Source organism: Cnephaeus nilssonii (assembly GCF_951640355.1).
Source record: "Cnephaeus nilssonii genome assembly, chromosome: 11".
In the NCBI taxonomy this organism is placed as follows: domain Eukaryota; kingdom Metazoa; phylum Chordata; class Mammalia; order Chiroptera; family Vespertilionidae; genus Cnephaeus; species Cnephaeus nilssonii.
In genome coordinates, this window is record NC_137082.1 from 86,913,790 (window position 1) to 86,941,700 (window position 27,911).

Below are 27,911 nucleotides of genomic sequence, written 5' to 3' on the forward strand. Positions count from 1 at the left end.
CAAAGAGCTGCCTCAATAAACCTTCTTAAAGTTTCATTATCAGGACACGTCCTCCTTAGCTCTCACCTAAAGCTCTTTAGGTTGGAAGATAAATCTAATTTCTCCTGTTTAGTTCTCCATCAAGGCATGACACCTGGTTGACATCTCTACTTGAAAAGTTTTCATATACCACTGTAACTCCTCTTTCCTAGTAGATTCTTAGTTTCTTTATCTTTCCTAATAGATCTAGTCCAGAATTTTAACTATTGGGACTCTTCTCCAAATCCTCCTGGAGGTCTCCATATCTCTTTAACTGTGAAGGAACAAAGTGGAAGTAGAATTATTTTGATCCATGAATTACATCAATTTATTTGATATGATCCTTTATATCTTCTCAGTGTCCTTTATTACACTTTATGCTCTTATCAGGAAACATGTGCACATTATATATGCTCCAAGATGGAAGAAAAAGGTAGTAAGAGAAACATTAAAGATATTGTCAATGAAAAGGACTGTTAAATTATTTTAAAGAATGACAGGTTAAAAAGCATTTAGGTGGAATGTGGATTTTAAAAGTCTAACTTTTTAAAAATATATATATTTTTATTTATTTCAGAGAGGAAGAAAGAGGGAGAGAGAGATAGAAACATTAATGATGAGAGGGAATCATTGATCGGCTGCCTCCTGCAGGCCAACTACTGGGAATCAGATCTGCAACCCGGGGCATGTGCCCTTGACCGGAATGGGACCCAGGACCCTTCAGTCTGCAGGCGGAGGCTCTATCCACAGAGCCAAACCAGCCAGGGCAAAAAGCCTAACTTTTTAGGCTCATGCCATTAGCAGTCCGTGGCTGGCCCCTGACCTGGATTTGTCTCAGCAAATATAAGTTACTTATTTCCAACCAGCAGCATACACGATATTGACTAATTTAGGAATTGCACAGATTACAGAAACAAAGCGGTAGAGACTCAACTGCAGGGACTTTGTCCTATTCATTGTCAAATCACCTAGCTGCTAGGTCCTAGCACTTACTGCCACAATAAACATGTGTTTAATTGAACCACTCAACTGAATTTTATCATTTCTGGATTTTTTTTCGTTTGCTAAGAAAAAAAGGGAAGATTAAGTCCAGCGGGCTAGAGAGAAGGAAAACGAGAGAGAGCCAGTAGCGAGAACACCGGTGTATCACCTGGTGATGTGACATTGGCTGGGTGGAGTATGTTCCGGTGGAGTGATGAGGGTATCCTCGCCCGCAGGGTCAGTGGAAAAGAAACACAAACCAACGCTGCGCTGGCATCTTTTTTGATCCGCCCCTCGGTTGAAACTGGATTCTTCGCACCTCACACCCTGAGCCAGCCTTGTAGACAGTGCACACACGTTGTTACGTGGGCCTTTACATCTGTTTGTACAGCACAATCTCCCTCTTCCCGGGCTGCCGGGCTGGGTCCCAGTCCGTCCTGGGTCACTGCCATTCTTCCTGGGAGTCAAGGCCCCCCAGGAGTTCGTTGGATCCGAGCCCTCCTTGCTCCAATCCCGCGTCTGCTTTGAGGGTGAGGGGCTGGGGAGCCCGGGGGGGCCGGGCTCGGGGAGGAAATGGGGAAGGAACGGAGGCGGGAGGGAAGGAAGCGGTCTGGGACGCTGCCCGGCCCAGAGGATGTCTCATCCTGGGAAGGGGTGCTCTGAAAGCCAGGAGGCCAGCTCACCTGGAAGGGCTGGGGAGGTGGAGCCGGCTCTCGGAGACCGAGACGCCAGCCGCCCGCGCCCCAAGTCTCCCCTACCGAGTGCCCTCCCTCAGCACCGGGAGCTCGGCCGGTCCTCGGCGCAGACCGGCCACGAGCAGCGGAGACGGAGGTGGGAGAGGGCGCGCGCGGCAGCGACGTGGAGGTACGTAATCCAGAACTCCCACCCCAGAGGGATGCGTGGGGAGAAACTACATTTCCCAGCAGGCAGTGCGACTTAACGCCCCGCGGCGCCGCGTTCCCCTCCGGCCCTCCGCCCCTCGGCTGGCTCGCCCCCCCCCCGCCCCGCCGGCGCCCGAGCACCACGCATGCGCGCCGCGAGCCGGCGCCATGTTGGGTCCGTTTGAAAGCCCGCGCGGGCGTCGCTCTCCGCTGTGACGGCGGAGGATGCTGCGAGCGAGCGGAGCCTGAGGCGCGGCGGTGGCTGACAGGGATGCTTTGTGGCGTCTCCCGCCGGGCTACAGGCCTGGGTGTTCGGCGGGCGGTTGTACGAAGTGTGCGTTTCTATTTCTCTCTAGTCTGGACCTTGGTCGGCGAGTTCGGCCCGAGAAAGCGGGGCAGGGGTTCCGAGGGGCGTCCGGTCCTTTGACCGCCCGAGGGGGAGGCTCCGGGACGGGCGGCGGGGAGGGAAGGGGCGGACGCCTCTTGCGGGAGGGCGCTCGTTGAGTCCCTGCGGAAAAGGGACAGTTTTAGGGGGAGGACCGCGGGCCTGGACCGAGGGTACCCGACGTGGGTGTCGGGGAATCGAGGTGTCCATTGAAGTGGGGGTGGGGGTGGGGGCTTGGGCTTTGGGGGCCGTCACCCCGAGGATTTCGGTCGCTCCCCGTTCGCTCCCGAGGCGCTCATTCTCTGAAGGATGGTTTCCGAGCAGCCGTGTCCGGTCGCGGGGATCCCGAAGGAAGGGCGTCTCCGGGACGCGGGCGGGCGGGTGGGGCCCCGCGCCCGGAGGAGGCCCCGGAGGAGGCCCCGGAGGAGGCGGGGTGCTCCGGTGCCGGGGCGCCGGCCCTCCCGCTGGCCCGGCTCACTCGCTCTTCCTGGCTGCAGACCCGGCACAAACGCCGGCCCCATCGGAGCCGCCCCGGGGCCGTCATTTCTAGGTGTCATTGATGGTGAGCTGTTCCCATTGGCTACTTCAGACGGGACAGTGTGTTTTCCAGTCAAAGGTGGTTGACATTTCATTCGTTTCACCTTCTGTTCGGGCCGATGGGCTTCCTTATTTATGCAGATACGAACGGGTGTTTATGGGAGAGAGAGTGAGATGGTTGGGATCTGCCTCCAAACGATCCTGGGGGAGAGGTGGGAGGGAAACGGACGTGTGGGTCTGTCGGGAATGGTTTGAAAGCAGAGTGATCGCTGCAAAGGGGTTTGTGAAATGCTTTTTTCTACTTTTGTTCACTTTTGGAAACTTTCCACAACGACAGTTCGACGATCGATTTTTATTGATTTATTTTTGCCTCCGGAGAATTAAAATAAGTGTTATTACCCACGTACTGAGGACCGTAACCCATCAACGGTGCCTTTTAGGGTTTTGTTTTTGAGGTTTTGTAAAATTAAAAACCGGTAACTTGTCCTGTGTTCGAATAAGGGAGAAGACGTTTGGTCAAGCTTAATATTCAAGCAGTATTAACGAGAAAATGGAAGCATCTTTAGGAAGTCGGGTCAAGAAAAGGCAAAGCTGACAGTGCAGCCATTCACTTAAAAACCCGTCATCTGGTACTGAGCGTCTTGGTTCCTAGCATCCGGGTTCCAGGCGTGCGATTGCACAATAAATACATCGTCTGCAGGGTGAGCGGTGTGCTCTCCACCTAGAGTCTCGTCTCCTTCGGTCACCGTGCATTTGACCCCTTTACCCGCCTCCTACCCTCTTCCCCTCAGGTACCCATACTGTTGTCTGTGTCTGAGTTTGTTTCTGTTGGTTGTTTTCTGTTTTATGGCCCACATGTGAGTGATGACATCCTCCGGTTCTCGTCCCTTTCTGTCTGACTTCCTTAGCTTAGCATGATACTCTCGCGATCCATCCATGTTGCAAATGGCGCTGTTGCACCTTTCTTACATCCTTTCTTACAGTATTTCATTGTATGTAACCAATCACCCACCCAAGGACCCTTAGGTGGTTCCCTGTCTTGGCTGCCGGGACTCGCTGCCTGGCCATTCGTTAGTGTTACACCAGCGGCACCGCATTCGGGAAAAGCAGAGGCTGAACATTACGTTCTGGTGCTGCTTCCACGGACTGCTTTCAGCTCTTGCAAAGGCAGTGGCAGGGTTGAAGGCTGGGAGGAGGAGGTTTTACTCTGTCTACTTTCTTAAATGGAAAACTTGCAGTATTTTAAAGTCAAATTTGACAGTTAAGATTACATTGAAAGTTGTTATAAGTTAAAACATTCCCAAAATACAGCCAACAGTTAAACATACTAACTTTATAATATCATAGCATGTATTAAGTTCTAGACATTAATGTTTTATTTTCAGTACAGAAAATCCATTGATTTAATTTTAAAAGAATGTCACATTGTACACTGAAGTAGTGCCTGTTCATTCTGTTATTTCTTAGGGCTTCACATATCTTGTTGTTGTTATAATAAGATAGACAGGAATTCTGCCAATTTTAATGATGCAAAAGCAGTAAGATGAATACATTAAGTCATTTTCTAATTAAGTCTCCTTTAAAAGAGAGGTAGTCTGAATCTGTTTAATATAAGAATTGAATATAGTGAGGATAGTACCAAAAATGAAGGTCAGAAAATGATTATTAACAACTAGAGGCCCGGTGCACAGTCCCTGGGCCTGGCCTGGGCCCTCTCACAACCCAGGACCCCACCAGTGCACAATTGGCCAGGGAGGGACCGAGGCAGGGCTCCAGGGCCAGTCCCCATCGGCAGGAACCCAACAAGCTAAGCTACTGACTGGTTGGAGTGTCTGCCCCCTAGGGGTCAGTGCACATCATAGCTAACAGTCAACCGGTCGCTTAGGCTTTTATATAGATAGATGTTTTAGGAAAAGAGCATTTTGCACATTCATTTTATGGTATGACTTGTAGTTTATATTTTGTTCTCAAGTCTTTTTGGGGTGAAGGAGTTGGCTAAAGTTACATATTGGCATTTGCAACATTCTCCACTGTTCCTTCTTGTTTTTAATACCTCGTTTGATGCATTTAAAATTTATTGAGGACCTACTATCTGTAGTGCATGGTGGTAGGCTTATGAATTGAGAAGTATTATGTATAAGGGAATGTTAAGTATTGTGATGTCATAGAATATATCACCATAAGAAAAGACTATGTAAATCAGTTGTTTTAGGACGTTTAAAGAAAGTGAGTACCCTTTCCTTGGTACTTTTCATGCATGCTCTCAGATAATCTTTGTATACATAATTCTAGGTACATAGTAAGTACTTAATAAATGTTTTCTAAACAAATGATGAAGGAATTCACAATAACTAAAATAAAAATCTACAATGTGTATTGCCTTTAAAGGATTTATAGGTAATGGATTTTATTCTTTAAAGAAAATTATTAAAAAGTTTACATATTGAATAATTTCTCTGTATTTGGCTATTATTCCTTTTGGAACCTTAACCTTTTGTTTTTGTATTACAGTGGTTTCTAAGAGAAATGAACAGAAATAACCCATTTTGAGGAAGGCATGGCAAAACCAAATACAAAACACAGAGTTTGTTCTCGGGAATCTTCAGTATCTTCTCTGTTAGCAAGCTGCAGCCTCAGTGGTAGTAATTCCTGTAACCCTGATGTCTCTGTTCAGTATAAGGATAAACTGTACAGTTCTGCATCTCAGGCTCTACAAGCCTATATTGATGATTTTGATCTAAGCCGGATGTATCCTGGTGTAAGCACTGGAAAGATTAGCATTGATAAATGTCCTGCTAATATGCCAGAATTCTCCAACTATATTTATAAACCAAACCATGGTATGCTTTTATTGTTTTCTTTTTGTCCACTGATTTAAATCATTTGAGAGATGTGTTGTAGCCTTTTAAATCCAGATGCTTCTTTTTTTATTTTGGGGTAAAAATTACTTTTATAATCTTGAGATCTGACTATATTTCTTAAAAGACTATATACTTATCTGGTACTCAGGAATTTTCAGCTAAGATCCCCTTGCAACCTTGGAGTGGAAGCTCATGAATTACAGCAGGTGGCTGATCCTAAGTCCTTAAGCCGTTTATTATAGCATCGTGGAAAAAGTGTTGACTTGGTGGTTTTAGTTTTCATTTACTAGCTTAATGACTTTAAGTAAATCTCAGCCTTTCTTAGTTTATGCTTGTTCCTATGCAATTGATTGCAAAGGATTATATTAGTCTCCCTGATCTGTATTCTATGAAACAGTAATATTCACACTACATTGAGTTTTTCCTTGATAAGGCTTTTATGAAGACAAATTTGGAATATGAGTCTGTTGATAACCAGTTATTGAGCACTTATTAGCCCTAGTATGGAAAAAGTTTGCATTCAAATCTTAGAAGGATATGGGCACTATTCCAGAAGAGAATTAGAACAGCTATTCGCTATCGCAGAGTTAGTGAAGAAAACAAATTATTTTTCACCTAATTTATTCACAAACTTTTCCAAATCATGTATTGGCAGCCAGTACTGAGTGACCAATATTAATGTGAGTGTGTCAGTGGATTGCGTATGTCTAGATGAAAAAAGTTGAAGAAACAGTAAATTAAAGAACATGGAAAAAGTCAAGAGGTTGTAGAGATGAGGGTAGAAATTAGTTAAAACAAATTGATATGTGAGGAGAAAAAAGTACATTCTATTTCGTCAACCTATCCCATTTATTCTTTTAATCAACTTCATTGAAGATCATGGGAAAGTGGCAAAAATGGTTAATTCTTTTTTTTTTTCTTAAATTCTTAATTCTCATTTACTGTTGAATATTTTGAAGTGTTTTTATATGTGATATGGGAAGATAAACAGAAGTATGCTTTGTTTTTCAGCTTTTGAAAAATTTGATCACAAAGAAAGCTCCTTGTCCTTATCTTCTAGAAGACGGACTATTAATGACATAGACTCCATTAGCCTCACAACTGATGATCTGTTAAAACTTCCAGCAGATGGATCATTTCCTTTTACTTGTGTTGGACCAGGTCATCAAATTACCAAGAAAACTAAGAAATGCATTGGAAGACTGAGTTTATCGGACACTGAAAATAATCAAAATTTTCAAGAACCCTGCATTGCCAGGAGCAAGGATTACTTAGTTACTCCTGTTGTATATACAAATATAAATGGAAAGCAGTGTCGTAAGCTAAAAAACTTAAAACTTGTGAATAAGACAACTAAATGCATTTCTGAACCATCCTTTTTAAAGAAATCATCTTTCAAGGACAGTTCAGAACGAGATCTTGAGAAGAATTACCCACGATGGCTCACTGGCCATAAATCTGACCTTAATGTTTCAGGGATAACTAGTATACCTGATTTCAAATATCCAGTCTGGCTCCACAATCAAGACTTGCTACCTGACACAAATAGTCAAAGTATTTATAAAGTATTTAAAGACGAGCAGTGTTCCCCAAGACATAGTTATCAGGCACAAAGAGCTTCTCGACCTATGAATAAATTAGATTGTTTTGAATATTCTTTTGAACCTTCAAATATTTCAGATTTCTTGAGTGGTGATAAAGGATTTGTTAATGAATATAAATGTGATTCTGAGCATAGCCAATGTCAATGTGAGAATCCACTTCTTCCAGGACAATCCAAAAAGCCATTCAATGGTAATTGTTTTTTGTTTGTTTCTAAGAATCAAAGAAAATGCTATAAATTTGACCTAATATCTAGGAGCTTTTATGTTACATTATTGATGTAATGATCAGATTGTATATATTTTGAACTCGTATGGTTTTCATTTTAAGTAGCATTTTATAACTAGAAAATATCTACTTTTGTTTGAAATGTAACATTTTGACATAATTTGCTGTTAAAGATGTGTAGAGGGTATCCCCAAAAAATATATACACACTTTAACAACTGACAGCTCAAGTTTGAAAATGAAATGTATTATAATAAACACTGCCTTTACATTTATTCAAAGTGTGTGTATACATTTTGGGGGCACCCTGTATATATTCCAAGTTATCTGAATCCTTGTTGCTTTATGAGATTTGCCATGCTTTGCATTTATTTTTTTCTTAATTAATGTAGTCTTTTAAAATAGGTGACAAAATTGAATTACTTATCCTGAAGGCCAAGAGAAATCTAGAGCATTGTACTAAATTACCGAAGTCTATGAAACAGGATGATAGTCCTTGTTCATTAGATAAACTGGAAGCAGAAAGATCGTGGGAAAATGTTCCTGTTACTTTGTAAGTATGTTATTAATGGAAAAGTCATCTAAGGTCATTAGTTTTCCATATGAAAAATATATGAACATCTAATTTATTTTTATATAACTTAATTATAACTAGCAATGGTAATAACATGGTAATTCTGTTCAGTGTTGCTTTGCTTGATATTATATTTTTCATTTGTTACCACAAGATCGTGGGTTGTGTAACTTAGTTACATTATGTAACTTTTGTCTTTGTTTCATGTTCCTTTTGTTGCACTACAAAATATTGATATATGTTTACTATGAGGAATTAGAACCAAAAGCAACTATTTTGTAGAAGGAGGAGGGCTATGGAAGTCTTGTTTCTTTCTACTATATTCTCTCCATAATTTCTAAGATTATTTTCATTTGTATATTTAACGTTTCAATTACATAGTTTCTCAGAATAATTTAAGAAGTGTTCACTTAGATAACTGTGAATGTGAACTTAGAGTAAGGATTAGGAGTTTAGATAGGAAAGCTTTTTTTAGTGATATTATTATATCTAGACTTATTAGAAATGCATTCTTGGTAACCCTATATCCTGCCTTAGTTTCTGATATTTATTATATTCAGTTATCTAAACTTTTATTTTGTCATAGATGGAGTTTATTAGTTACTAGAGGCCCTGTGCACAAAATTTGTGCAGGGGTGGGGTGGGGAAGTGTGTCCCCCAGCCCAGCCTGCACCCTCTCTAATCTGGGATCCCTCTCAATCCAGGACTGCTGGCTCCCAACTGCTCGCCTGCCTGCCTGCCTGCCTGATTGCCCCTAACCGCCTACCTGATTGCCCCTAACCACTTCTGCCTGACAGCCTGATCACCCCCTAACCACTCCCCTGCCAGCCCCATTGCCCCTAACTGCCCTCCCCTGCTGGTCTGGTCACCCCTAACTGCCCTCCCCTGCCAGCCTGGTCACCCCTAACTGCCCTCCCCTGCAGGCCTGGTCGCCCCCAACTGCCCTCCCCTGCAGGCCTGGTCCCCCCGCAACTGCCCTCCCCTGCCAACCCAGTCACCCTAACTGCCCTCCCCTGCCAGCCTCATCGCCCCTAACTGCTCTCCCCTGCTGATCTGGTCCCCCCAACTGTCCTCCCCTGCAGGCCTGGGTCCCCCCAAACTGCCCTCCCCTGCAGGCCTGGTCACCACTAATTGCCCTCTCCTGCAGGCATGGTCCCCCCCCAACTGCCCTCCCCTGCAGGCCTGGTCCCCGCCCCCAACTGCTCTCCCCTGCAGGCCTGGGTCCCCCCCAACTCCCCTGCAGGCCTGAGTGCCCCCCAACTGGCCTTCCCTGCAGGCCCGGTTGCCCCCAACTTCCCTTCTCTGCCGGCCTGGTCACACCTAACTGCCCTCCCCTGCAGGCTTGATCGCCCCCAAGTGCCCTCCCCTGCTGGCCATCTTGTGGTGGCCATCTTGTGTCCACATGGGGGCAGCCATCTTTGACCACATGGGGGCAGCCATCTTGTGTGTTGGAGTGATGTCAATTTGCATATTACTCTTTTATTAGATAGGATGGATCCTTTTTTGGTTACTTCTCAATTGAATGTCTTTTATTTTTATTTATTTATTTTTAAATGTGTGCACTGGTTTGGAATTCCAGCCATCAGTTCTTCACTGAGATCTTGTACAAGTTTTGTCTACTTTGTATAATTCTACTTTATACAAGGTCTTGTACAAATTCTTTTGCTTTGGCGTTTTTGTGTGAGGATTCAATTGATTAGAAAAGAAATACAAGATACTTAAGTCAGGACGTAGTAATCTCGTAAATTGTAATTAGGTGATTATTCAAAATACATTTTTTTTTTGTTTGTTTAACTTTATTTTTCAACTAGAGGCCGATGCACGAAATTTAAGCAAGGGCCTCGGCCCTCGCAGCCCCAGCTTCATCTGGAAGGACATTGGCTGTCCGGTCTAATTAGCATGTTATGCTTTTATTATTATAGATTGTTGGTTCAATAATATTTTTTAAATGAGTTAGCTCTAATTTTTTAATTTATCTTTATTTCTTTTTAAAATATATATATATTTTTTTATTTCAGAGAGGGAGAGGGAGAGAGAGGTAGAAACATCAATGATGAGAGAGAATCATTGATTGGCTGCCTCCTGCACACCCACTAATGGAAATTGAACCCGCAACCTGGGCATGTGCCCTTGACTGGAATTGAACCCGGGACCCTTCAGTCCGCAGGCCAACACCCCATCTATTGAGCCAGACCAGCTAGGGCTATCTTTATTTCTTAATTTCTCTTTATCAGTTGTTCTGTGTATTTGTAGAGTACAATAGCTGCAATACTTTGCTTTCAGTTGGAACCCAAATGGATGAGCAAATAATATCAGAGGTATTTAAGAGTAAAAATTTTAATGTCGTTTATAATTAGATAATATAACTTCTGGCTAGTATAATTATTATTATCAGTGGTTTGGCCCAGTACTTTGTACACAGTAGTTGATGTTTAGAAGATTGGGTTCATATAGTGATGGGTATGTTTATATATAAAATTAATGATGGATTGTGAGATGAAGGAATAGACCTAGCCTTAGTATGACATTGACAAATTATTATCAATCTGTCATAAAAAAAAAAAAATTGGCCCTAGCTGGTTTGGCTCAGTGGTGGATAGAGCGTCACCCTGTGGACTGAAGGGTCCCATGTTTGATTCCGGTCAAGGGCACATGCCCTGGTTTTGGGCTCGATCCCCAGTAGGCGGTGTGCAGGAGGCAGCCAATTAATTATTCTCTCTCATCATTGATGTTTCTATCTCTCTCCCTTTCTCTCTGAAATCAATAAAAAATATTTTTTTAAAAAATTGACCTGGATGTACTCAAAGTAATATACTAAAAGATGGAGTACAACTGCAACCAGATAATTGCTTTTTTTGTTTTAATGGAAAATTCCAAACAAATACAAAGTAGAAGAGTAGTATAATGAATCCTTATGGACCCAGCACCCACCTTCAATAATCAGGTAAATGCTTTTGATAATGGTGGGTGGGTGTCCAAGCTCTTATAAAGAATGGGGGGAAAGACTACTTGAGAACAATAAAAAGCTGAGTTACAAATCAAATGAGTCAATAATGAAGTGCTGCTAATTAAGAAAAATTATCGTGAAATTTACATGTTATAAAAAGATATCTGAGTACATGAGTTAGAAACACATCATATATATATATATACACATATATATATATATATATATATATATATATATATATATATGAGAGAGAAAGATAGAATGAGTTTATTCTCTGTGACTAACAGAATCTGGTTTGGGGAAAATTCTTACTTTTGCTAGGGATGCCCCTTTTCCTGCTACCCCTTAAATTAAGAAAAAATTAGTATTTATTGAGCATCTATTAAAAGTACCAGGTACATGGGGTTAATTTATGCAATACTTCTGTGAGATAAGTGGGACTACAAATGTAGAAATTGAAGTTTGGATACATAAGTTACGTAAGGTCATATAGTGACTGGGATTGGGATTTGAACTCAGGAATTATAATTTCAAATTTGATTATTTTTTTACTCTAATCTATCTTCTATGTTAATGCCAGTTCTGGAGTGAGACATCTGTCCTATTGCTTTGACATGGCAGAGAGTATAACTGCCATCCCAGTAGAAAATCTTATAAATTTGTGGGAGTTTTGTGTATTATCATTGGGTAACAGTGTTTAATTGGAAAAATGTACTGCTTCTTTCAAACAAGTGAACTTTGAGAGCATAGCCTATAGTTAAAGGATTATTTGTTTAGTTGAAGACTGATGTCTTCAATTTTTAAAATATATTTTATTACTGATTTCAGAGAAGAGGGGAGAAGGGAAGAGAGAAACATCAATGATGAGAGCGAATCATTGATGAGTTGCCTCCTGCATGTGCCACTCTGGGGATCAAGCCTGCAACCTTGGCATGTGCCCTGGCTGGGAATGGAACTGTGATCTCCTGGTTCATAGGTCGACGCTCAATCACTGAGCCATGCCAGCTGGTCCAACTTTTTTTTTCTTAAAACTTTAAAGGTGAAGCAAAGAGATAGGGAGGGTTAGATTCTGGTATAAATTCAGGAAAAAGATGAGAGAATTATCAAGCAACATCAATATGAATCATATCTATAACAGTTATTTCTTGGTCACCATTTATATTTAAATGATAACCATTCAATTATATAATGCCTAATTTTTATAAATTGGGAACTTAATTGCTATCTTGTCTCTTAAACCCTATGTAGTAAGTCTCCTGTTCCTATTAACTCTGATGACAGTCCTCAACAAGCTTCAAGGACAAAGTATGCTAAAAGCTTCCTTGAAGACTTTTTAAATGATGATGATCAGGTGGGTGAAGTTAAATCTTTTTAACTTATTAAAAGACTAGAGGCCTGTGCATGAAAATTCATGCACTGGAGGGCAGTCCCTCAGCCCGGCCTGCCCCCTCTCACAGTACGGGAGCCCTCAGGGGCGGGAGGTGAACCCAGCAATCAGGGGAAGGCAACGCCCCATCACAACTCTGCTGCTGCCACTGCCAGCAGCTAAAGCCGCAAGCCTTGGCCGGGCCTGGTTACCTAAGCCTTGGGCAGCCCTGGGCGGTTGGGCAGCCACCATCCGAGGCTTGCCTGCGCCTTGGGCTGGCCCTGGGCGGCTGGGAGGATGAGGGGACTGGGGGACTCTAGAGGCAGGCACACGGAGCGGCCGGGCCTGCCTGGGGGCGGGCCTGGCCTTGCCATGCACCTGCCGCCCCAGTGGGGCTGAGGGGACTGGGCGCCACCATCTTGTGGCTGTGGGTGCCTTTGAGGGCAGGACAGTCAATTAGCATATTCCCTCCTTATTGGCTGTGGGCGTAGCTATCTTTGAGGGCGGGACAGTCAATTAGCATATTCCCTCCTTATTGGTTGTGGGCACCGCCATCTTTTGTGATGGTGTGAGGGTCAATTAGCATATTTCTTTATTAGATAGGACTAGAAGCCTGGTGCAAGTATTTGTGCACCAGTGGGGTTCCTCAGCCTGGCCTGTGCCTTCTTGCAATCCAGGACCCCTCGGGGGATGTCAGAGGCCCAGTGCACGGTTTCGGCCTGATCCCCACGGGTCAGGCTGAGGGGGGCCCCACCAGTGCATGAATTCGTGCACCGTGCCTCTAGTATGCATATAATATCTTTGGTTAATCTCTTCCCGCTCTCCCCTTTCCCCCCTCCCCTCTGAGATTCATCATTCTGTTCCATGTTTCCATGCCTGTGTATTGAGCGTCTGCCCCTGTTGCTCAGTGCGCATCATAGCTACCAGTTGAACGGTCACTTAGGCTTTTATATATATAGATGCTTAGCCATTATAATTAGCTGAATCTCTTCACCAATAAGAGCACACTTCTAATATTCTTTTTTAAAATTATTGTTTAAAGTATTACATATGTCTCCTTTTTCCCAATTGACATCCCCCGGCCACTCCCATCCCTGAGGGCAAGCCCCCACCACCCCAGTGTTTGTATCCATTGATTATGCTAATGTGACACTTCTAATATTCTTATGCTAGTCAACAATTTCCTCTAGATTTGAAGTTTAAATTATACACATATTTACTGTCTGTGTTGAAATATGTTAAATCACAAAAATCTTAAGACTATTTGCCACTTTGTGGATAGTTTTCAGGACACAGTAACACATGTGTATATGTAAAAATAATAGGTTGGTAAAGACTTTTAAAAAAAGAAGTTTGAAAATAACCATTACAGATTCTTTTAAAAGAATCCTGACCACCTTATGTAGCTAAGTGCTCTTGCCTCCTTGGGATGTAGATAAGATCAGTGCTAATTAAGTTATGAGTGTTTTTTAGGTAGCAAGGAATGTGTGGCCCATGAAGAGATGGAAAACCAGTATTCTGTGTGTCAAATATATTTAAAAGTGTGTAGAGAATACTGTATTTAAAATATAGTTCTTGCTCACCTGATAATCAGCTCCATTTACACACCTGAAAAGAGCAGGTTGACTTACCTGCTCTCTGGGGATGTTTTAGTTCTAAAAATCTTTGTGTTTTTTTTTTTATTTCTTCTTCTTTTTAATAAATCTTTATTGTTCAGATTATTACAGTTGTTCCTCTTTTTCCCCCTCATAGCTCCCCTCCACCTGGTACCCACCCCACCCCATGCCCTTACCCCCCCACTGTCCTCATCCATAGGTGTACGATTTTTGTCCAGTCTCTTCCCACACCCCCCACATCGCCTTCCCCCCGAAAACTGTCAGTCCACGCCCTTTCTATGCCCCTGATTCTATTATATTCACCAGTTTATTCTGTTCCTCAGATTTTTTATTCACTTGATTTTTAGATTCACTTGTTGATAGATACGTATTGGTTGTTGCTTTGTTGTTCATAATTTTTATCTTTACCTTTTTCTCCTTCTTCTTCCTCTTCTTAAAGAATACCCTTCAGCATTTCATATAATACTGGTTTGGCAGTGATGAACTCCTTTAGCTTTTTCTTATCTGTGCAGCTCTTTAATCTGACCTTCAATTCTAAATGATAGCTTTGCTGGGTAGAGTAATCTTGGTTGTAGGTTCTTGCTATTCATCACTTTGAATATTTTTTTGCCACTCCCTTCTGGTCTGCATAGTTTCTGTTGAGAAATCAGCTGACAGTCGTATGGGTACTCCCTGGTAGGTAACTGTTTTTCTCTTGCTGCTTTTAAGATTCTCTCTTTGTCTTTTGCCCTTGGAATTTTAATTATGATTTGTCTTGGTGTTCTCTTTGCATTCCTTTTGTTTGGGGTTCTCTGCGCTTCCTGGACTTGTAGATCTATTTCTTTCACTGGGTGGGGTAAGTTTTCTGTCATTATTTCTTCAAATAGGTTTTCAGTATCTTGCTCTCTCTCTTCTTCTGGCACCCCCATAATTCTGATGTTGGTACGCTTGAAGTTGTCCCAGAGGCTCCTTACACTATCTTCATATTTTTGGATTCTTTTTGCTTTTTGCTTTCTGGTTGGGTGTTTTTTGCTTCTTTGTATTTCAAATCTTTGACTTGATTCTTGCAATCCTCTAGTCTGCTGTTGGATCTCTGTATATTATTCTTTATTTCAGTCAGTGTATGCTTAATTTCTAGTTGGTCCTTTTTCATATCCTTGAGGGTCTCACTAAATTTTTCAGAGGTTTCTAGAAGATTCTTGAGTAATCTTATAACCGTGGTTTTGAACTCTATATCAGTAGTTTGCTTTCCTCCATTTCTTTCATTTGTGACCTGCTTCTTTGTCTCAGCATTTTGGCTGCTTCCCTGTGTTGATAGAGTGTCTTTGTGTGCTAGGTGTCCTTTGGGCCCAGTGGCTCAGCCTCCCCAATTACCTGAGGTGGAACTCTTGGTGTACCCCTTTGTGGGCTGTGTGCACAGTCTTGTTGTAGTTAAGCCTTGATTGCTGTTGGTATCACTGGGAGGAATTGACCTCCAGGCCAATTGGCTGTGAGGAACAGTTGTGTCTACAATGGGAGAACTTCTGTGCTGGAGACACCCTTATGGGGCAAGATTTGCTTCAGTAGGGCTTTGGCGCTCACTGAGTCTGCCCCCTGAATGTGTCTCTTATGGATGTGAAGTATTGTAATCTGGATGGTATCACTCTGACCACTGGGTACACTGGCTCTAGGATCTCCAAGGAGGTGCAAAGTCAGCTACTGCCTGAGGCCACCCAGCAGGAGCTACAGAGAGATCTGCAGATTCCTCCTCTTTGTTCAGGGTTTGGGGTGCCCAGATGAGGCCCAGCTGTGTAGCAATGCAAGCTGCTGTCCAGCCTTGGGCATTCTTTTGGAGGCTCTGGGGCTCTCTGACCCGGCTGCAATTTGTTAGGTTTTAGATTGCAAAAGGCCAGGCCATTCATATGCAAAAGCCTCTGCGCACAGCTTGGATGGGGTTGTAAATTGGTTGGGGTGGGGTCTCAGGGAATTACCAGGGCAGAGCAAACAGCAATGGCTGACCATCCGCCCTGCCCTGAAGAGGTCCCCAGGTCTGTGTGTCCCGCGGCACCGGCACTGAGCAGGAACAATGATCGTTGCAAGCACCTCTGAGAGAAAGCTGCCCTCGTGTTCCGGCCTGATGCCAGACACTCCAGTTTCTCCCCGTATGAGTCTGGGTCCCCAGAGTCTTGCCCGGAACTGGAGTTCAGAGCAGTCGGGAGCTTGTATCTCCCTCCTGATTGAAAAAAACAACAGCGTACCCAGTTGCCAGCCCCTTTTCACGTGCACCTCTGCACCTCCTCCCAGTCTCAGTATGCTTTTCTTTTTCCTTCTAGTTGTAGAATTTCCACTTAGCCAGCCTTCCCGTGGTTCTGGATGATACCTGTTTTGCCTTTTAGTTGTAGTTTTGATGTGGTTGTGTGCAGCAGCAAGTTCAGGTATTTACCTGTGCCGCCATCTTGGTTCTGAAATTATTTCTTCTAAAAATCTTTGATTTTAAATGTACTAAATGAATGCATTGCAAACATAAACAAAAACTATTCATTTTGAAAGAGCAAAAACTAGAAAGGATATGCCACACTGTTAATAATGATTGTCACTAAATAACTTCATCTGGGAACTAGGGAAGGGAAAGTGATAAGTTATGCACAACATTTAAAAACACTCTGTTGACATATATTGTTAGGAATTTTGCATTAATTTTGTATTGGGGAGAATATTACAAAATATAACTTTTTGCCCCCAAATTTGGATGGTTAATTGATCATCCATTTTAACCTCAGAGCTGTACTCTGTCTGGAGGAAAACATCATGGTCCTGTTGAAGCCCTGAAACAAATGTTATTTAATCTTCAAGCTGTACAAGAAAGTTTTAATCAGAACAAAACTATGGAGCCAAAAGGAGAGATTAAACAAGTAAGCACAAACTTGATTTATGAATTGGGATCTGTGGAGAGGTAAGATTTCTTTCTAGATCCTCTTTAGTTTGACCTCTAGTTTTATGTTAATAAGCAGGTCACATAACACATGTTGTAGAGTTGGATTATTATTTTTTTTTTTTCCCCAGAAACTTATTCACATTGAATACTATTAGATTTCTGCAGTTGTATATCCATGAATGGGTTGTTTTATTTAGCTTATTGTTATAAATACACCATCTTATTTAGATATGATGATATCACAACTATGGTATGAACGGATTGTAAAAGTTGTTTTTTAATTCCCTACAAAATTATTCTGTGTACTCCAACTTGTATTTATAAATTGGGGAGAAAAAAAACCTTTTTTTTTTCTTTTAATCTTCACCCGAGGACCTTGTCATTGATTTTTTTAGAGAGAGAGGAAAAGAGAGATAAACATCAGTGTGAGAGAGAAATATTGATTGGTTGCTGCACCTGCCCCACTTGGGGACTGGTGTCAAACCTGCAACCCAGACATGTGCCCTGAGTGAGAATCAAACCCAAGTCTTTTTAGTGTATGGGACAACACAACCACCCACTGAGCCATACCAGCCAGGGTGAAAATGTTTCAACATTACACTTCTCCACAGACCTTTGTCATCTGAAATTTAATTTTGGTGCCATGTGTTTATTGACTTCTGAATACAGTTATGTAAAGTTTTATTTTGAAAACACTGAATTTTCTTATATTTCTTAGGAATTTGGAAATCTGTTTCTGCTTTGGCTACTGTTCTTTAGGGGTTGATTTTTTTTCACAATAATATAGTGTTTATGAATATATTCTTATTCATAACTTGGGAGAATATTTATATAATCCTAAGTCTGATTAAATTGTAATTCTGCCACTTACTAGTTTCCGTTTTCTCTTCTGCAAAATGAGGTTATTAAGCCCTAGCTGGTTTGGCTCAGTGGATAGAGCGTCACCCTGTGGACTGAAAGGTCCCAGGTTTGATTCCAGTCAAGGGCACATACCTGGGTTGTGGGCCCAACCCCCAGTAGGGGGCGTGCAGGAGGCAGCCGATCAATGGTTCTTTCTCATCATTGATGTTTCTATCTCTCCCTCTCCCTTCCTCTCTGAAATCAATAAAAAAAATATTTTTTTTAAATGAGATTGAGAAATTGAGACAGATTACCGTATTGGACTATATTGATGGGATTAGATATAATGGATTATATATATTGGACTACCATATTTTCCGGCGTATAAGACGACTTTTTAACCTAGGAAAATCTTATACACCCAGTCGTCTTATACGCTGGAAAATACAGTATATAAAGTACCTATTATAGTGCTTGGCAACTGATAAAAGCTTAATAAATATCATATATAATAAAAGCCTAATATCCTAAGTGTCTGGTCGCCCAGTCGGCAGTTCAACCAAACGAAGCGTAATTTGCTAAGGCCACTCTGTTGCTCGCTACGACGTACACTGACCACCAGGGGACAAACAGTCAACCAGTCGACCAGTCGCTATAACGTGCACTGACCACTAGGGGGAGATGCTCTGACCAGTAGATTAACTCTTGGGAACTATCACGGCCTGCTCTTTGGAGTTGTATTTTTTAATTTTTCTCTTTCCATTCTAATGATCATAACATTAACATAAAATGTGTAATTTATTTTTCTTTCCTTCTCCTTTTAAACATTATTGAGACAAGACCGAGTTCATTATAAAATCATAATTTCAAGCCAAGATTTGATTTTTTATTGGACATAATTTCAAAGCATACTTTAGGACAATTAAAAGATGAATCTAAATATAGTTATATTATTTTTAGAATAAAGAGAAAAAATATGTAATACTTTACTGAAAAATTTTTGCTAGAATTATTTCTTTGGCAATAAAGACTTTTTACTGTTCTTTTAAGTCACATATTAAATAGCATTTACGATTATAATTATATAGTATTTTCAGTATTTTGTTACATTTGGTCTTTTTAATAATAGGTTTCAGAAGATGATTTCTCTAAATTACAATTGAAGGAAGGTATGGTTCCTATTACTAAGTCACTTCAAAAGTAAGTATTCTCTAGTAATTTCTGAATATGTTATGGGTACAAATCTATTTTAGCCATCTCTTAGATGAAATCAGAAGGTTACAGGATGGAATTAAGTAGGATATTAAATTTCTTGGAACATATTGTTTAATCTTGAAGTTTTCTCTTAAACCTGTGTTTTTCCCTATTTAAAATATTCTTAGGACCTAATGAGATAACCTTAGACACCTAAAAATATAATGATGTGAATGGCCTTAATTGATGCTCTTTTATTTCTGAACAATAGCAACAATTTGAACCTAGTATTGGTGTGGATGTCCTGGAAAAACAACTTGATCATGACATGTATTTTCATATATTCCCTCTAGAAGAAATATAATAATCATAAATAATTCATTATTTGACCTATACCCAAAGAAAACTAAAGTAGATATAATGTTGTGGATATAAAGATAATCTAAATGCCCTAAAGGTGTTAATCCACCTATTTTCTTAGTTAAATTGTCTTAAATTAAAAATTGGGAATGAATACACGTCCTTTCTAATTGGCCGAGGGAGGGTATTTATTTATAGGTTTGGTTGTATGAATATAAAGTGCCCTCAGAAGATGGTATACTGAGCTTAGGAAAAGCTAAAATGAAAATTTTTTACTTTCATAACACCATTTCTCTTGGCTGTACACAGTGTTGTATCATGACCCTTAAATTGATGTTTTCCCCATTAGCCTGTTTTTTCACCTTTTTAGGAAAAAATAATTATTTCCTTCTACAATTTTATCTTCCACTTCTCTAAGTAAATTATTTATTCTCAGTAGGGCAGATAGAGGTTAAATGACAGGAACTGCCAGCTGATTGTGTAGCCAAGGTAGGGAGACTGAAGATTTCATTTCTGCTTAACTCTTTTATTCCTTCCCATCATACCTCACCCCTTCCCTCTACTTCCCTCCCTTCTTCTTTTTTTTTAAATATATTTTTTCTTATTGATTTCAGAGAGGATGAGAGAAGAGAGAGAGAGAGAGAAATGATAAGAGAAAAATCATTGATTGGCTGCCTCCTGCATGCCCCCTGCTGGGGATCAAGCCCACAACCCGGGCATGTGCCCTTGATCAGAATCGAACCTGGGACCCCCTCAGTCCACTGGCCGACACTCTATCCACTGAGCCAAACTGGCCAGGGCTCTTCCATTGTCTTTTAAAGGTATAAAACAAAGTACATAGAACTAAAAATGAACCAGTTATATTGAATTATAGTTATGAAAATATTAAATTGCTAATTACATTTAAAATACAGGTAAGTTAAAATTCATTTTGTAAAAACATAATTAATATGAAAGCCTTTTGCATCGCTTGAATAAAAGCATTAAATTATGTCATGGTCTTTTACTTATTTCACATGTTGATCAGCAAACAATTAGAGAAAGAAAATATTGGAAAGCATTGATTTCTGGATCACCAGTGATACCTCACTGTTCACTGAATAAACAACTTGGCTTAAAGTTGTCTAGTGGTTGACCAGTTATGTCATATGAAATTTGGATGTAGACAGAAAGACTTAGATAACATATGTTCTAACAGTTGGTTTGATACCTATTGTAATTTTATAACTATCATATAATTGTTATAATTTTGAAGTAGTGATGAGTTTAAATGTGATTTTGATACTCCTGTAATGATTGTAATGTGACATGAAAATATCTCCAATTTCTGTGGCATATGAGGTCACAGATTTGGTCTGTTGCTTACATGCATAATGGAAAGAAATTCTAATTTATAGGTGGTATTTAGTGAAAATAAAGATGAGGATGTTTTTTCTCTATCCATTTTCATAGGCCCTTTAAATCCAAGGGGTCTGGCCATTGGGGTTGTGAGTAAGATAAGACTCTAGTCACTTGCCTTTTTCTTTCTCTTGAATCACAGGAGATAATAATACACCTGAAAAGAAAAAGGAAGATAAGTCCCAAATATATTTGCAAATTATCTTTTTTTCTCAGATCTGTATGCCTCTAGGAAGAAAATAATTCTTTAGGTAGAGAGATGTACTATAGGATGTAGAAATGATAGGGTCTTGTTAATTTTTACCTCTGATTGCTTAGTAACTTTGGGTGAGTTATTGTCATTTAGTTAAAGCAAATAAGAATCTCAAAAATTAACTGAAGTTGCCAAGGGTAGCAGAATCCAATTTCTTCTTTTATCTATCCTATATAATAAAAGGCTAATATGCAAATTTTCCCCTCAACCAGGAGTTCGACCAGTAGGCAGGCCGGCCAACCGCCCATGGCCCCTCCCCCTGGCCAGGCTGGCCGAACCCCACCCATGCACGAATTCATGCACCGGGCCTCATATATATATATAATTATCTCCTATATAATAAAACCCTAATATGCAAATCGACCCAATGGCAGAACGACTGGTTGCTATGATGTGCATTGACCACCAGGGGGCAGATGTTCAATGCAGGAGCTGCCCCCTGGTGGTCAGTGTGCTTCCACAGGGGGAGCACTGCTCAGCCAGAAGCCAGGCTCATGACTGGCGAGCGCAGTGGCAATGGTGGAAGCTTCTCCCGCCTCTGCTGTAGGCAGGCGGTAAGGAGCAAGGGGTCCGGACTGTGAGAGCCCCAGACTGTGAGAGGGATGTCTGACTGCTGGCTTAGGCCTGATCCCTGGGGGGAGTGGCCTAAGCCGGCAGGTGGACATCCCCCCAGGGGTCACAGACTGCAAGAGGGCACATGCCGGGCTAAAGGACCCCCACCCCCCAGTGTACAATTTTTGTGCACCAGGCCTCTAGTGTATATATAAAAGCCTAATATGCAAATTGTCCCTGCGGGAGTTTGACAGTGAGACTGGGAGTTCGATCGCTCGCTATGACATGTGCTGACCACCAGGGGGCAGCGCGAAACAAAGGGAGGCCCCGGCCAGCAGCTAGCAGCTGGGGAAGGGAGGCCCTGGCTGGCAGCCAGAAGGAAGGCCCCGATCGGCCCTGATCGCTAGCGAGGTCAAGGGACCCTCCCCGTGCACGAATTTCATGCACTGGGCCTCTAGTTGATTATATTTGAGTAAGTGTCTAAGAAAGAGACACTTGGTTGAAATAGATATAATGCAGTAATTAACACTAATAGTTTCCTCCACCTCTTTATCCTGGGTAAAGTAGAAGGTGTATTTTATTTAATATACATTTATTGAACCTGTGTTAGAGACTGGAGAATAGGTTGTTATAGTAACCACCTTTAGCTCATCTTAGAAATTAACCATTAGAGATTACACGTTGTTATTGTTTTTCTTGATCTCTTATTTATCAGAGATCTGAAATATGGTTGATTAATATGGTTGACATATTCTGAGTGGCCCTTGAATCTGAAGGATAGGAGAGGGAAAACTGGAACAGTATTTTTAGAGGAAGATTGGAAAGTTAAAGGCCTCTCTCTTCCTGGTTTGTTTGAAGGATGACTGAGTTTTCTCCACGGATACTTGACCTGTAATCTTAGCTTCATTTTAGCGAAAATCATGTTGTTGGTATAATACTACATTATTCAACATAATTGTCATTTGTTTCCTCCATGCTCAATAAAAATTAGTTTTCCTCAGAACTAACTGATCCTTTAGTGTTTTTTTATTTTAGCTATCTTGAATGTACATGTAAAGGATAAACTATACACATTGTTTCTGAAATGATATACACTGTTGTGAAAATTACTTGGAAAAAAATGTTTTGTTACGTGTGATAACCTATTGTTTCTGACTAAGCTTACTTGGAAAACTTTCCAAAAAAAATCTTGGAATGTCAAAAATAATTTTTTAAAAGTAAATGTTTTTATAGAATTTTAGATGAATTATTTGAACCCTCAATTATTCAGTTATCAAGATTTTATAAAGGAAAAATTCTCAAAGTTTGATATTTGCTATTCTATAAATTCATTTCTCTTACTAACTTTGAAATTAATAAACAATGTAATCACCATTTCTTGCTGTCTGCGTTGCCTATTCAGTCCTTAATATTGGTTTATAATGTGTTTTATACTTTTTAATGAAGGGCTTTGCACCATTTATCTCGCCTGAGGGACCTGGTTGATGATACCAGTGGGAAACAGTCACCGAAAATGTGAAGAGGAAAATAAAAGTTTAACCAATAAATAGTCACCACAAAAACAAAAATGTATTTTTTTTCCTATTGCTTAAAATGGCAGAATAATGATAAGCCATACATTATTCTGATTGGTTCATTTATTATATATTTAAAAAGCAAACTTGAAAGTGTCTGTAGGTTTTGTGACCTATCCTCATTTTATGCCAAAATACCAGAATGTGAACTGGAAGGACCTACACTATTCTATAGTCTGACTTTGGTCTTCAGGCCAGCAAATGTCTAATATTCAAAGATGGATGATTTCCGTTCTTGAAGCTCACATGGACCTAACCTTCAGCATCCTCGCCATTTTATCGTCTAGTTCTGGATTAAGAAATTCTTCCTGGTTTCTATTTAAAATCTCTTAAATGGAATAAACTTTTTGTTACAGTTAACATCCACTTTTAAGGAACTTAAAGGAATATCAAAATTCTTGTGGTGTATCTTATCCATATGGAAGTATGTTACTTTTAAGTTTTGTAAATCAAATATTTAAGATATGTTGTATTTGCAAATAACGTTAATAATGGGGTAGTTCATTGTTAAAAGGAATATTGCTTTATGTTGTGTAATCCAAGAGAACTTTGTTTAATTAATGCTTTGATTTGATTCTCTAAAAGATAGTCTTTTTTTAAGTTTTATTTTAGAGAGAGAGGAAGAGAGAAAGAGAGAGGGAAACCGATTTGTTGTTTCACTTATTTATACATTCATTGGTTGATTCTTGTATGTGGCCGGACTGGAATCAAACCCACAACCTTGGTTATCAGGACAACGCTGTAACCAACTGAACTACCTGGCCAGACTTAAGATAATCTTGATATTACTCGACAGTTTACAGAACATTTTGTGGGGGGATATTTGAGAATTTGATATTTTGATACTAGATTTTAGTTTGGGGGTTAACTCAAATTAGTAGAAACTATGAGATCAGTGGCCAATTGCTTTATGAAATTTTATAACTAAAGAAAATGAATATGGGAAATCGGAAAGCAATACTCTATTTTAAAGCTACTTTGTAAGAACTGAACTTTCTCTAAAGCAGACTGTAGTCTAAAGTTTGTCTCTACCTGGAAGTGAGCAGAGCTGTATTCTTGACCACAAAACTAAGAATTTAAGTTATAAAGTATAACTAACGAAGCATATGAAATTAAAGAATATCTATGTATACAAATGCTACAAATTAACTCTTTACCCAATGGCAGCATCCTTGCCAAGTAGCTTTATTGTCAAATAGGAATTTCTAAATACATTAGGTCAGATAATTTTCTAATTTCTCTAAATGTAAAGCTCTATCTATATAAAATCTTTGCTATAGAACTTACTTGTCAAAAATGTAGAGTGAACTCTGTCTCTTTTTTTTCTTGGCCAGTGAGCCAGTTGTCATAGTGTTCTCTGTGCTCAGATTGAGAGTCTCTTGCCTCAGTAAGTTTGTTTGGTTTACTGTGTGGAGATACCTGCCAGGGACATCTGTTTTCTTATTATCTTATGGTCTTCTGCTTCTCAGCTAATAGTTTGCACCCAGTCAAACAGGCGTTATTTTGATGATTTAAAAATGTGGGTTAGCTGTTGCAGGTTTTTAGCAGGTGAACCTCAGGTGGATCTGGGCTGATCATGCTCCAGGCTTAGTGAAATCCACTGTTAGACAAATTCTGAAGAAGGCAGAGAAGATAGAGTCATCACGTAAAAAACTTCTAATTATATAATATATGCTGATTAGACAGAGTATATACTTAGAAAGCATCTCCAAAGGGATTATGTGTAATGACCGAATGGCACTGGTTTGCTTACTGCCCCCATTTGCAAGAAAATATCTCCAATACTAAATAAGATAAGCCTGCTTTAAAATTTTATGTTATAACTAATATTTTTAAGAAACTTGATTATATTTAATGGAGTACATTTTTTGTTAAATATGGAAGTTAATCTACCTGAAAGGGAATAAATTTATCATAATTATTAATTTCAGCCTTTAAAAAATATTTAGGAGAGTCAACTAAAGAAAAAACCAAATGATAAGAAATTCAAGAAATTTAAAAATTGATTTAAATTATTACATGTTAAATATTTCAGTTTTTGTTGTTTTTGCTAATGCTCACTGAGGACATTCTTTCCATTGATTTCTAGAGTGGAAGGGAAGGGGAGAGACAGTGAGAAACATTGATGTGAGAGAGACACATAGAATGGTTGCCTCTCAACCAGGACTAGGGATCGAACTTGCAACCCAGTTACATGTTCATGACCGGGCATCGAACCTGCAACCCTTTGGTCCAAGAGCTGTTTGCTCTATCCACTGAACATCACCGGCCAGGGCTCTTTCAGTATTATAAAAAATTATTTTATTTTGTTCATGGATTTTTAGAGAGAGAGATGTTGATATGAGAGAAACATTGATCGGTTGCCTCCTGTACGCACCCCAACCAGGGATCGAACTCACAACCTAGGTATGTGCCCTGACCGGAAATCAAACCCACCACCTTTTGTTGTACAGGATGACACTAAAATCAACTAAGCCATCTGGCCAGGGCTCAGTATTTTTTATTTTGAGATTTCCTGGGGAAAAGGGGAGACTACAGTATTGACTGCTGAATTGGGAATTTAAAGCAGAAAATGAGAACAATTAGATTTTAAAAATTGGATTGGGAATATAAAATTTTATCTTTTTTCTCAGGTATATTAAAAATATTAAGTAGAAAAAAATTTAATAAGACATTAAAATTTTTGAATATGAAACAAATTTAACCTAATTCCAAAAGTTATTTGAGATCAAGGGATAAAAGTATGATGTATATGTGATGACAAAACTCAACTATATTTTCTCTGTTATCAATAAGAACTCTACTTTTAATTTTTTTCTGTGATAATTTATTTCAGCTTCATGGAGATTTCTGACCAAATTGAGGAACTCTCTCTTGGGTTTGTTTGAGTTAATTGTCTTCTCTTTTTATGTTATTTCTTGTTGAAATTTCTATATGTGGATGTTTTTGGTATTTTGTATTTAATGTTTATGATACTGTCTTGTTAAATTACATATAGGTATACCAAAATGTGCCTGAAGATGAATCAGGACAAGATTCCTTTCTCCCACCTGTATTTTGAATACATACAATTACTCATAGATTTGGATTATTGTTTTTAAGTTTTTCCTGTCACACTCTTCACTGTGTCTCAGAACCTATTTGATGGAAGTGCTATCGGGAAGAAGTGAACTTGCCAAAAGGCACGTGGCATGAAAGCAGACAAAAGAAGTACTAGGCCAATAAAATTGGTAATTTCTTAACAACTGAAGTTTCTTCAAATGTGGAAGATGGTGTGCCATTCTATTCCCTCTATCAATTGGAAATTTCATACATGGGCCGATGTTCGTTTTATTGTAGAAGACCGAAGAAACCCAAGCGACGCTTAGAGAAATGGAGTTACACAGCTTTATTACACCAGCGGTCTCAGAGGAGTCGCCTCCAGAGTCTGAGCAAACCAATATGGTGGAAGCCCTTCTTTTATCCCCTTTTGGTTTCTTTGTCCCCCAAATATGGATGGGGACTTTGGACCTTTCGTGGGCTTTGCAAGAAGCCCTATGGGTTGGGATGGGGGTCTTGAGATCATATCTAAGGGCCTGGCCTGGTGCCAGTGCTGATAACCCCCTTTGGGGGTTGTGTGTTGCTCATGGTTTATGGCCTCTGTAAAATGTGAGCATTTAGGTAACAGGTCTTGCAAGACCAAATTGTGGAGGAAAGTGACTTATAGGTTATCAAGAATGTACATTAGGTTACTGCACAGATTCAGATTGCTAGCCCCCCAAACATCAGGGTTACATTGGCATTAGCCTTTAGCCTTCTCAGTTTGGGGTGCAGTGCCTATCACAATGATTGGGACAAACCTAGGCCTAAACCCGAACACATTGTAGAGCAATAATTGTCAGATATTTTTCCTGTGATATTTGAACTTACTCCTTTCCTACTTCTCTGCTTCCTTTCTTTTTTAATAGTCATCAGTGGTCAATAGTATTTTCCTTTTTTGAACAAGAAAATCTTTGCTTTTTACCCTCCCAGTTTACATTATTATTATCTTGATGGGACTTGTCTGTGTAACAACCTTTCTCACAATGTAAAAAATTTAATAAATGTGTATATATGTATGTATGTACATACATATATAGATATATAGATTTCAGAGAGGAAGAGAGAGAGAGATACATCAATGATGAGAGAGAATCATTGATCGGCTTCCTCCTGCATGCCTCACACTGGGGATCAAGGCCACAATCCAGGCATGTGCCCTGACAGAATCAAACCGTGACCTCATGGTTCATAGGTCGATGCTCACACTGAGCCACGCCAGCCAGGCAACAAATTTAACTTTGATCCGTCCTTCAGCACCTTAGCTGAGACTAGTCCAGTGGCCTCCTCATACCAGTTTCAGCCTTAAACCTTTCTCCCTGCACTTTCAGCCTTTACACTGAAGACGGACTGCTGCACACCACCACTGTGGTTTATTTCATCAAATATGCTGCAACTAAGTGCTCAGATTCTCCCAGACTTTCCATGGAAATAGTCTCAGCTTTGTGTATATTATTTCCATACTCGAAACACTCCGTATTCTTTCACTTAGGTTATCTAAACTTCAGATTCTAAAGCATACTCTGCTATTTCTTTAAAGCTCTGACCTGTCCACTTATATTTTGTTGCTTTTTTAACTTTTTAAATATTTTTAATTGAATTCAGAGAGGAAGGGAGAAATAGAAACATCAATGATGAGAATCATTGACTGGCTATCTCCTGCACGCCCCCTATTAGGGATCCAGACATGTGCCCTTGACTGGAATCAAACCCAGGACCCTTCCGTCCGCAGGCCTACGCTCTATCCACTGAGCCAAACCAGCCAGGGCTG

At 40.3% G+C, this 27,911-nt stretch overlaps 2 protein-coding genes across 8 annotated transcripts in view; one reads left to right on the forward strand and one right to left on the reverse strand.

Moving 5' to 3' along the window:
* The window catches only part of ZNF397 (zinc finger protein 397), a 687,602-nt gene that overhangs the window by 611,709 nt on the left and 47,982 nt on the right, over window positions 1–27,911 (reverse strand). The gene's annotated exons all lie outside the window — the stretch shown is intronic.
* Window positions 2,062–27,866, forward strand: LOC307107186 (lung adenoma susceptibility protein 2). Of its 7 annotated transcripts, none has more exons than XM_079784223.1 (9): window positions 2,062–2,214; window positions 2,763–2,881; window positions 3,304–5,642; window positions 6,675–7,457; window positions 7,898–8,045; window positions 12,265–12,367; window positions 16,737–16,868; window positions 18,861–18,931; window positions 26,061–27,866. In XM_079784223.1, the coding sequence occupies exons 3-9, from the start codon at window positions 5,360–5,362 to the stop codon at window positions 26,161–26,163; spliced, it is 1,623 nt and encodes a 540-aa protein (XP_079640349.1). In that variant the 5' UTR covers window positions 2,062–2,214; window positions 2,763–2,881; window positions 3,304–5,359; the 3' UTR covers window positions 26,164–27,866. The 7 variants fall into 7 exon arrangements, with proteins under 7 accessions (XP_079640349.1, XP_079640353.1, XP_079640348.1 ...); XM_079784227.1 differs by having other exon boundaries at window positions 5,314–5,642; XM_079784222.1 differs by lacking the exon at window positions 2,763–2,881.